This window comes from Harmonia axyridis, chromosome 1, assembly GCF_914767665.1.
Source record: "Harmonia axyridis chromosome 1, icHarAxyr1.1, whole genome shotgun sequence".
NCBI lineage: Eukaryota > Metazoa > Arthropoda > Insecta > Coleoptera > Coccinellidae > Harmonia > Harmonia axyridis.
In genome coordinates this window covers 56951904-56964334 of record NC_059501.1, presented here as the reverse complement: position 1 = coordinate 56964334, position 12431 = coordinate 56951904, and the positions used below count along the sequence as shown (strand labels likewise).

Below are 12431 nucleotides of genomic sequence, written 5' to 3'. Positions count from 1 at the left end.
CCCGAAATGTTAAAGATGTCAAAAAAACTTTTTTTTTTTTCAAAATCTCGAAAATATTTTTTAATTGAATTTGTAAAAAGTGAATGAAATTATCACTCTCAGTTCAATTAATTTGTAATGTGAAATTTGAATTAAATTACCTCTACGTAATCCAGTCAATTTGTGCTCACATGTGCCCCTCAAAGGAAAGTTATGGGTTTGATAGTTTGATTTTTTCGATCGTATGTAACGGGTGTTTTTTTTCGAGGTATATAACTTTAAGTTGGCATTACTGTTCAAGATGGCGACCGATTTAACAGCTGTCAAGTGATTTATTCTCAGTTCGGTTTGGCAATTCATCATGAATAGACTGACGCCTGAACAACGCTTGAAAATAGTGCAATTTTATTTCGAAAATAATGGTTCTGTGCGGAATATGTATCGCGCACTACTTCCATTAGCGATGAAGCGCACTTCTGGTTGAATGGCTAAGTCAACAAACAAAACTGCCGCATTTGGAGTGAAGCCAATCCTCAAGTGTATGTCGAAACAGCGTTACATCAAAAAAAACTGACTGTTTGGTGCGCTTTATGGGCTGGTGGAATCATTGGTCCGTACTTCTTCAAAAACGATGATGGCCAGAACGTTACAGTCAATGGTGATCGGTATAGAGCCATGATTACTAACTTTTTCATTCCTGAATTGAACAACCATGATGTCCAGGAGCTGTGGTTCCAACAAGACGGCGCAACATTTCATACAGCTCGTGCCACAATCGATTTATTGGAAGACACGTTTGGTGACCGCCTAATTTCACGTTTTGGACCTGTGAATTGGCCTCCAAGATCTTGTGATTTAACACCGCTAGACTACTTTCTGTGGGGCTATGTAAAGTCATTGGTCTATGCGGATAAGCCACAAACCCTTGACCATTTGGAAGACAACATTCGCCGTGTTATTGCCGATATACGGCCACAAATGTTGGAAAAGTCATCGAAAATTGGACGTCCAGATTGGATTGGACTACATTCGAGCCAGCCGTGGCGGTCATATGCCAGAAATCATATTTAAAATGTAATGCCACAAGATTATCTTGCGGATAAATAAAATTCATATCAATCGAATAATCCATCGTTGTTTTATTGCAATTTAAAGTTGCATAGCTCTAAAAAAAACACCCTTTATTTTTTTGGGTTCTGAATCCGAATCTGAGATTTAGCACCAAAATTCTGTGACGGAACATTAAAAAAAAATACAAAAAAAATTTAATCTTCTGACTTTTTCTTCCATAAAGTTTTTTGTCCGAAAAACCAGGCTCAAACGATAGTTCAAAATTGGCGTATTATATCTACCTCTGCTGAAACTCACTTGATGGGGTAGTTTTAATTTCTTGGATTATTATCTCTGTTTCTGGGGTACAGAATTCAAAGCTGAAGTTTGCCACCAAAATTTCATGATAAAACATTGAAAAAAATGCAAAAAAGGTGATAACTATCATTTTTTATCGGTTTTTTGCATATAAACTTTCTACTCATAAATTTGAATTTGAGTACTCTGTTGTATAAATACTACGACGGTATTTTTTTCCTAAATATATTTATAGGAATCGATGTGAAGAAATAAACTAAATTTCAAAAAGTGATTTTGAAAATGCTTTTTTTCTCAAAACATACTTGAAAAATTAAACTAGTGAAAATAGACCGAATGGGTTGGCTCTTTTAAAGTTGATATATTTAAAAAGAAAAACATAAGATTTTTTTTATAATATGTAAACCCCCCCCCCCCCCCCGAAACTGAAACCTGGCTACGCCCGTGACTGATAACATTGATTATAAGTTTTGGTACTTATTTATCCAATCTGAAGCGAAAATTAATGAAGATTCGATAAACTGGTATAATCATCACAAAAAAGTAGGACTACAAGAAACACCCTGTATTTTAAAAACGAAGCTTTTGCGTTCCCATGTTTATGGGACTTTTTTTTAATTATCCGAAGAATATCTCATTTTCCTTTGTATCTCCAATTCAGGAATATCCCATATATTATATTGATCATTGTATAATGTTAGAGTAAGTCTTATGATTTCCTGCCTCGATTTGTTTCGGTCCCTTGAAAAGTTCTAGTCTGTTCGTCTTGATCCTTATTGGGTCTCTTTCTCGGGCGCAATATAATCCAATTCTTCTATTAGCTGGAATTGCCTGTTCCATTTCTTAGAATGTTTCCAGAACAAAACCCCTTTCTGCATTGTTTAAAATGAAAACAATTTGGCAAAAGTATGCACAATACAGGAGACAATACAAACTTATAATTTTTGTAGGTTGTTTTTCGTAATGGAATACGTGAATGGTGGCGATCTGATGTTTCAAATACAACGAGCCAGGAAGTTTGACGAAGCACGTGCAAGGTTCTATGCTGCCGAGGTTACTCTTGCTCTCCAGTTTTTGCATAAGAACGGCGTTATATATAGGGATCTCAAATTGGACAACATTTTATTGGATGCTGAGGGACATTGCAAACTGGCTGATTTCGGAATGTGTAAAGAGGGTATCTTAGATGGTACTACCACAACTACTTTTTGTGGAACGCCGGACTACATAGCACCAGAGATCTTGCAGGTAACAATTCTGATATATATTTTCGCTCCGTATTCCTAATTGTAGTAACAATAAGTTTTTAGTTGACCTCTGAACACTGCTCAACAATTGGATCTACTCTTAACCCCTTTTCGCACTAGGTCTTTTTCGTGTATATGTCTCAGAGGGCCAGATTCATAATCCATCCGAAAAGACCCCCCTGAAGAAAATGAAGGTTTTCAATTTCAAATATGATAATTTTAACAAAAAAAGTTTAAGTGGTAGAGGAAACGTCAGAAACGTGTGATAAAAATGACACAACAGAATGAGGTTATGTTATGTAATCATAGAGCATTGGTGAAAAAAAAGATCCCTTTCTTCTATCCCGATGCTCTCTTCAAAACTTTTTTTAACCTCAAAATTGGTTTATGAAAAACGTTTAATTTGTGAAGGAAACTCCTCACGGAAAACGAGACTTTACTTTCGCTTATGAAACTGGCTCTAAGTCTGACGGTGCGTGCTTAAATGCGCATGCCTTCAGGCCTTATTTGACACCGGTGTCTTACTCTACCCTACTTTACCCCCTGAATTGTCGAAATGCATGTCGGCAAAGAAAATTTTCATGTATTCAACAAAACATTACTAAAATTAGGATGAACAGTGTTTATAACAGTTATATGTTTTTTTATCAATCTCTTGGCCTTTTTCTGTTTTATATTCTTTTACGATTTCTGTCGTGTGATTTTTGTGGATACTTATGCCTTTCATAGAAGAGTCTCTTGTTTTCATGTGTTTTCATGTTTTGTTGCTTGTATAACACAGTATGAATAGTACTTTCGGCATACGACAAGAATACGATAAAACCAAACGGTCGAATGTTCGCAGTACTGTAATTACCCCTGAAGCAAGCATCGAATAAGCATGATGAAATTGTGCAAGACATCTATCATAAATCAGCCCAGAAATAGACATTAAAGTAACCGTCTGAATAAACCCGAAAAAGGCCTAGTGTGGTATGGGGTTTACACCCATCAATTTCCTCAACGTCCCTCTACTTATTTCTTCTTCAATTTAGGAACTTGAATATAGCGCTAGCGTCGATTGGTGGGCTTTAGGTGTTCTCATGTATGAAATGATGGCTGGTCAACCTCCTTTTGAGGCAGATAATGAAGATGATCTGTTTGAATCCATTCTTCATGATGACGTTCTATATCCGGTGTGGTTGAGCAAAGATGCCGTCAACATACTGAAGGGTTTCATGATAAAGAACCCCAGTCGCAGATTAGGGTGTGTTGCAGCTCATGGCTACGAGGCTGCCATAAGGGTGCATCCTTTCTTCAAGGAAATTGACTGGGTTGCTCTAGAACATAGAAGGATTAAGCCACCATTCAAACCGAAAATTGTAAGTAGAACTAATTTTCTATATATTTTCTAATTTGTCAAGGTTGCTAAAGAATTAATTAACATAAACTCTTTCTTTCAATATATCTAAACAAAATTTTCTGTATATATTTAGGATTGTGCGAGAAAGAGGCGGTAAACTGTATATTCAGGGGAAGGGGTTCGGTTTGGTTGTTTGAACGTATTTAATTTGAACAGCAATGGCAAAATAAATATATCTCTACCTCATCTCGAAGATATCCTTTTGTAGGTCGACTTTAACCAATCTTCGTTTCAAAAAAATTAAAGTGAAAATTAAGTTATTTCAACAGTTTACATTCAAATTTACTAGTAGTGTAGTGAGAAATTAAGATTTTCAGACCTTGGTTGTTTGAATCGACGGGTAGTGAAATCGATATGTGCTTCTCTTGGGCAGTGGCGGCTAGTGGCAGTCTAAGATGATGAGGAACATTAGAAAAAGAATTATTATCATTATTATTGTAATATACATATATATTTCAAGTTTAGGGACAAAGTTTACCTAGTGAACTTTATTTTATCACTTACAACTTTATGAAATTTTTATACTTGATTGATGAAAATCCTGAAAGGGCTGAGAAACAACTTTAACCTGTTGAATTGAATTGCACGCATTACTCAAAAGCAAATTGAATACGTGTGTATAGCAATGAGTAAACATCGCTAGTGGTGCTATAGATTTAATTTTTGCCTGTAAACCGTTTACTTCTCAGTTGTTTAATTATTCAGGAAAAAAGATTTTGAGTTTTTTCAATTTTTTCATTCGCCACATAAGCAACCGAATAGATTGATTTATTTTGTATGGTTTTAGATGTACCAGGAAAAACTGATCTACTGTTAATATCATTGCAAATGCAGGGCCAACAAAATAATTCATTCAAAGTTATACTGCCAGTAAGCCAGATATATTTGAAAAAATGAAGTTGCAATCCATATGTTGCCTACTCTGTATATATTTCGTTTTGTGAAATCATTTTGAAAAACACTAGTCGATTTCGTGAAACTATTGTAGAAAACATTTTTTGTACCTCTTTTAGTAACAAAGTTAAAGGGGGGGGTCAAATTATGGTGAAAAACCCGGTACTTTTCATGCCAAAATATTTGAAACTTCCGAATTGATTTTCTGATCCCACCCATAGTCACAAGACATTTACTTAGATCTGGAACAGGTAGCTTTACTGCTTTAATTATGTATAATTTATCCTCACAGGATAAATGTTGCTGATTTTGAGTACCTCGAATATTTCATTCTATTGGGAATTTGAATTGACTCGGTCTCGCTAAATTCATGGACCTAATTAAGTCGATAAACAAAATGAAAAATCTTATCTAAAAAAGTTCACAGTAACACGGAGACAAACTGACACGGGACAGTCGAGATCAAATCACAACAAAGCAAAAACTAACCCGATTTCCCACTTCCGAATAGTGCAGAATAATTGCAGTTCGCCCTGCAGCATCGGCATGCCTCAAATCTATTTTTAGAAGCCGTCTTCAAAGGCGTAGGAATATTCTCGACTTTTCGTCGCGCCAATGTAGATAAAGCTCTAGACAAGAAAGCGCGTTAGGTATGCCGCTGACTGTTTACTAAGAAGTAAACAGTCAGCGGCATACCTAACGCATGTTCATCTCACTTCCTCTTTAAGAAAAGAGGAAGTGAGATGAACATACAAGAGTCGTGAGATTGAGATGGTTGTTATGGGACAGAGACCCATGCCGTACCGAATGATGTGAAATTGAGGATGAAGTGGATTAATAAAATAATATATTAATACGAGTAACTTCCAGAAATTTATTTGGTACGGCATTGCCTTACCTGCCTCATAGTACAAGCCGCCACTGCTCTCGGGGGTGAGAATCGATACTGTTTTTGCTCCCATTTTCTTAAAAAGATTATTTTCCTGAGTTGAAAGAATCTGCTTTCTTGTAGAAGGAAAAGAATAAGAGAAATACTCTGCATCGTTAATGACTCGAGAAATATATAGGTTGAGTCTTCGACTTTTACATACATATATTTCAACCGAAGATTCCTGAAGTCAAAAGAAACACTTTTTTCCTTTACAATTTTTTCCGATTCGATTTTTTTCTCACTGTTAGTATAGCGGACATTTTGTAGTTAACCGGACTTTCATGGAATTTTATGCTCGAAAAAGATTTATTAATTTATTATAAATGAAAAACTATATTACGAAAATAATTTCCTTCGATTCCATTCCATTTGCGAGAACTAAGAATTACATTTTTTTATGGATTTTCAACAGCCTGTATCTTTTCCACCGAGCCGAATCGGAAAAAATGGTAAAGGAAAAAAGTTTACTTTGACCTCTGGAATCTTCGGTTGAAATATATGTACAAGTCAGAGACTCATCCTGTATATTCCAGAAGGGAAATCACGAAAACTGAATAAGGAGATACAGGGAGTTTGGAAATTCGACACGATCATTTGAAGGGGTCACTCTACATACATACATTTGCAACAAATGATATCCAGTCAATTAGGGTTCAAAAGTGGATGGTTACTGTGTAGCATAGTATAAAGAATGGCTGTATAATATGGCTCTACTATATCCATCCGGTTTTTCGATTTCAGAAAATCTCTGAGTTGTTTCAGAAAACAATTAATTATATAAAATCTATTAGACTGTGAAAATTGACGAAGCTGAGAAATGAGGGTTCAATTTAGAAAAGAGAATGGTCGTCCAAAACTCATAAAATCTCAGAAATATATGGTGTTAAGTGACCTCAACTGTTTTTTTGTTAAGTTTCTTTGAATCAGGAGTGTATTACTCGAAAAAACTTCAGTAAACTTGGCGTCCAAATTATTACGCATATTTGATTTTTGTTTAATTAGCTTTCAGAAAAGTTATTAATGTTATCAATCCTTCCACGGGATATAACAAAAAATAAAAAAAAAATAATAACGGGAATACCGAAGGTAGAGAAAGCTTTGTGATAACTTTTTTTTAGGTCTTTCAATATATGGTATGCATTTAGCATTCCCAAACGGGTATTTTTCAGGATCTCAATATTTCGCGTTTTATTATACCGATTGAATACACTTGGAACATAAATGGTTCCATAGAATTTCAGCTCCTTAAAATATACGGTGGTTCACGTTACTCAAGCTTAAAATTAGAACTTTCAGGCAGACAGCAGTTTTACAAGACCGAAGATAACATACAGTAGAGGGCTGATCTTAGGATCTAATAATGATGATGCAAGTGCCACACCAATTAGCATAGAATTTGATTTTAGTTTGTTCTTGCTTTGTAAATTGAACAACGTTCCATTTTTTTATTTATGATAATGAAAAAAGAATAACAGGATACAAAATAAAATCACTTAATTTTTTTTTGTATTTATGATCAATAAAATATTTTGACTCTCGTAGGCCTCTGTGATACCTTTCATGATTGAATGTATAGACAATCATATCTTCCCAATTCTTACACATAAAAATTTCAAACAGTTTTAAATATTTGTTATTTTGTTTCACAGAAAAATAAGAAGGATGCCCTGAATTTCGATGCTGAATTTACAAAGGAGGAACCTATTCTTACACCAGTTACACAAGAAGTACTGGTGTCCATAAATCAGGATGAGTTTAGAGATTTTTCCTTTGTCAACAAGGACTACAATCCTGGGAGGTTCGTAGCTGAATAAACTTGTACTCTTCACACTACTGAGAATATTAAAAAAACACTTGAACTTAGCGCATTTGACGTTTAGTATTTATCGAATATTAGTTTGAGAAAGGGAGGTTCAGTAGATGGTCATACACTATAAATATAGAATGATCAATTGTTTTTTTAATGTTACTGGGGTCAATACCTCCCTAAAAAAAAATGTTTTGTTTTATTTGATCTAATTCTTTCATAGGAAAATTAAGACATTCTTTTGAACCTCTTTTTGTTTCTGCAATCAGGTTGAGAACAGCTTTAAAGTTAAAATATAGATGTTCAAGATTTTTTATGTTGTCGATTAGCGATTTACTCATCGAGATGTATATCGGTCGAACCTCATATTGTAATTTAAGAAGACAGAGTTTATCTGAATAAGTTGACAAAATGTATAGATAAGTGCTTGAAAAATTGCAAAAAAAAATTTATGTTGTGTTCATGAATATGTTCTTTTCAAGTATTACAAATATTACTTTTATTCAGAAAATATGTAAAAATAAGGTTATAAGAATTTAGGGCAATGATAAATTCAGTTTATTCAGTATAAAGTTACCTTATTTGGAAATTTGTGGAAACAAAAGAGGCCATCAAAAAAGGGATAAAAGAAAGTACTAGTACGAGACTCAATCCTAAAACACTAGGTTTCTATGCCATACCCTGTACAATGTGTCTGGTGCTTTGGACATTTTACCTACCGTTTTGCGTGTATTTCCCATATAAATTCAGTGAATTGGAAATAATATTTCAACATCTGTTAAAACATTTATCCAGGCACCAAATCTTTGGATTTCATCAGTCAGTCAGTACTTTACAAATGCTATGAGACCTTTGTATGTATACTAAAGATGGGCAGTAAAATTCAATTCAGAGTTATTAGTACAATAAAATTCATTTAATCGAATAAGATTCACACACATCTGAAGGAGTTTCAATTATAGTGCAACATGTCATTCTATACCTTGAACATTTTTAAAAAAATAATTGAAACGATGACGTCAATTATTAATTATTTTTTGTGAATCAATTAATGAAGATTGATATTGCCATTATTATTCCTTCAAAAATATTTTATCCCTTGAAACATATATAGAAGTGTGCACATTTTGAATGAGTACAACCAGTAGATGTCTTTTGGAACAATGACGGTAATAACTATTTTCGATTATGTATCATTTAAAATTAATAAGATCTGTTTTGGAGTGAGTAAACGCAGAGGGATTATAGAATCTTTCAAATGCAAATTCTGCATGCCTAGTCCAATCTCAAATCTGTTACACTTTTGTAGATTCTACAAATATTCCTCATTATTGATTTTAATGCTTCAAACAAGCGGTGGTAACTCATATTAAATATTCAAGTTATTTTCTGAAATTAATATGTATCCTAATTATTTGAAAATAATTGAAAGACTAAGTGTACTAGTTCTTTCTTATCTCGCTCAATGACTTCTTTTTTCTTCCAACAAAATCACAAAATCAGTTTTAATATTGATGAAATTATTCGCTTCCAATTTTTCACTTTGTATATTTGTAAGAAAATTGTCGGGCTATAGAGTCAGTCCCCCTGTTGTGAATGATACACAAGCCAATAGACTAAAAGAAAGAAAAATATATGTGATGGATAATCAAATATTCAAGTATACCATGGAAATACTCTGTTTGAAAAGAATTAATAATAAGAATGGGGCACAAGTTTACAAATCAGTGATTATTGATAATTTTACCAAATAAATTGGGACTTCTTTGAAAGCTCTAGTGAGGAAAAAAATGTTCTAATTAGATTCAATGATTCTTATTCTTGGCCAGTTCTTGGTTTTTTTAGAGAAGGTGCTGCTCTAAACCTTTTGTGTGACCCAAAGTATAACTGAAACCACCTTCTCTAATAAAATCAAGAATAGGCCTAGACCAAGAATCCTTTATATTTGTTGATTTTAGGAAGCCACAATTTTCTCATTTCTACATGATACTTGAATAATTCAGGCAGATCAATGTTTTTGTAACAGATTATAGGCCAAAATAAAGACCTCAATGGTTTAATAATCTATTTGATTATAAATCACATATTTTGGGCTGATCCACTACCTTGCTGTAAAATTCTATATACGATAATTTTCTGAGCAATCTATGCTTACTCAAGTTTGTTAAAAATTTTTGAATATATCAACTCTTTTTACGTTGACAAGATAAGAAGTAATGAGGGAATTGTTATTATATCCAATTGAAAAGCTGATAAAAAGCCCAGATTCTGAAACTGCTGAATGTAAAGATAAATCGACCGGGTTGTGAGATTTACTTTGGAATCAAACGCACACTGTCATGTTTCGTTGTCTAATAGAATTTGTGACCACGTATACTGCCTGTGTGAAAAAATTGAAAAATTTTCAGATATCTTTAACAAATTAGTTATTTCATAGTGAAAATATATGTGATTAACAACGCATAAGTTGGAGCGTCCAAGACAAAAAAGATTATTGGACTGAGGTTGTAAGTACAGAAATTTTGCATGATTAGGTATAAATTGAGTGCAATATAATTTGTTGAAGTTTTCTTGAATCGTCATTTGGTTTTGGACGATCCAGCTACAAACAGAATGCAGTTTATTAACAGAAATTGAAAATAGAAAAACGGATTTATATTGTCACCAAAAATTTTAACCATATTCTGAACTCCTTTGAGATTGAGTGCTGAACAGAAAATCTAAATTTTTGATACGTTATTGTTAATATGATTGTCAACTGTTACAAATTAATCATTTTCAAATTTATAATTTTATTTAGATAAATACTGTTGATAATCAAGCATTCTGTTTCTGCAGAAACTACCTAAATGTATTTCTTAAAGCTTTTATATATGTTGTTTATATTCACCAAAGATTAATTTATTTATTAAAGAGAAGATATAAGTACTATAAATGTTAAAAATATATAGTTTAATAATTGAGAAAATGCAATGTTGAAATTTAGTAGAATTTCTTTCACATATTGTGAATGGTGAGAGTGAGTGGTGAATTGCCTGTTTGGAGTCAGAGCAAGTCTAGTTTGTTCTAGTATTCTTCAGTTTCCATCGTCAATGTCTTTTTGTTTATTCGTATATATTTATGCTGGAAACTAGAGAATATGAAAACTTATATCAAATCACACTGTAGTATTGCATTTGTAGGGTTTTTTGTTGAATGTGATGTTTGCATCATGCACTGATATATTCGTTATTGTCCATTCAAATTGTCATAGATATATGAAATTGAAAATTGCTTCTATAAATATTCTTAATTTCAGTCTTGGAGATGCAAATATCTCATGACAAATATTTTCAGGAAATGTATTCATAATACTATATTGTTGAAAAAGATGTTTATCAGTGTGGCTTAGGCTATTCTTAAAAAAGTAGTTCATAAAGATTAATCTTGCTAAAATCTAGTAAATGTGTAGAAATTTTTACTGCTAAGTTGGCACCAGTTATCAACAATTTAATGTTTTGCTGTTTTTATGGGAAGTGGAAGGAAACATCTTTTAAGGTTATATCAAAAATTATTGAGAATGAAAAAAAATTTAGTTAATATTCAGTTTTTATTAATAATTAACTCGTCAAATCTGAAAAAGTAGGTCTCAACTACTGGATTCCAAAATATATAATACTTTCATATATAGAATTAATATCACATTGAGTTTCACAGATTCAAATCACATGCAAATTGCCTTTTGAGTGCAAAAATTTTAATTTAGTAAATTGTTTGGTAATGTAATAAAAAACATAAATTAAAAGCTACTCCCAAATTTGACCAATACCATTGAGTATTGATGTACTTTAATACTAATTGGCAATCCTTCCATCACCCAGGCAATGTGTTTCATAAAACAAAATTAATTTTTTTAAATACTCAATTGAACTGTTGGAATTGGAAAAAAACATATGTTATTCTGTAATTTCAGATACTGAAATTTGGCTCTAACAATTATTCCATGCTGTACATATAAGTTCAAAATAATACAGGTGGCTTAAACGAAAAGTGTTGTGCCAAATAACCCATCTATTGATTTCCCTTATCCACTCACCCTCTTGTTATTGTTTGTATATCATATTTGTACTAGCAATGTGTTGTACCTATTTCGTTAATGGTGTACTAAAATTAAATAAATATTATTTAAGATATCTGGTAATTTTATTTTTGTGTTATGGATGATACAAATATACTTCAAATAATGAATAAAAACAATATTATATTTCCATTCAATAATAACGTGAATATAATATTTGTTTATTAACAACTTCTATCAAATAAAAACCAAAACAACCAAAAATATCCTTAAGTTAATTAAATTTTCATGGTGAGAATAATAAATGAAAATTTTCCGCTTCTTTGAGGAAAATTATGTTAATTTCACATTATTTGACAAACGTATTCAATGAATCCTCAGAATAATTCAACATACTATGTTATGATAAAATGTTTTGAAATGAAAGATAAAAAACCAAACGATAATTTCCTTTCACTAATTTATTTGTGAAAACTAATAATAATTATCACACTACAATAAATATACGAATATATTTCTACAGTTTATCAGGGCCTCCTCGATTGATGTACTCAATTTCTTCCTCTGATAATGGTTTCCTTCTCCAGCGAGTCGGAATTTGAAAATCATAAATTACTTGACCAGGTTGGTTAATACTTGCAGCAGCATGTGAACTTCCTGAAGGTGTTGTCTGTGGTGGACCTCTCGAAATACCATATCTAAATTTAATCATTGGTGTCCTCAATTTATTGCACAAGGCAATAGTC

The 12431-nt window shown here is 32.5% G+C and overlaps 1 protein-coding gene across 1 annotated transcript in view; it reads left to right on the top strand.

Annotated features, from left to right (window-relative positions):
- LOC123688898 (protein kinase C) overlaps window positions 1–11800 on the top strand; it is a 44743-nt gene extending 32943 nt beyond the window's left edge. The window contains exons 9-11 of the mRNA XM_045627638.1: window positions 2298–2595; window positions 3629–3955; window positions 7471–11800. Of these exons, the coding sequence (XP_045483594.1) occupies window positions 2298–2595; window positions 3629–3955; window positions 7471–7635 (790 nt within the window). The 3' untranslated portion in view covers window positions 7636–11800. The remainder of the gene's footprint in view (window positions 1–2297; window positions 2596–3628; window positions 3956–7470) is intronic.
- The last annotated feature ends 631 nt before the right edge of the window (window positions 11801–12431 follow it).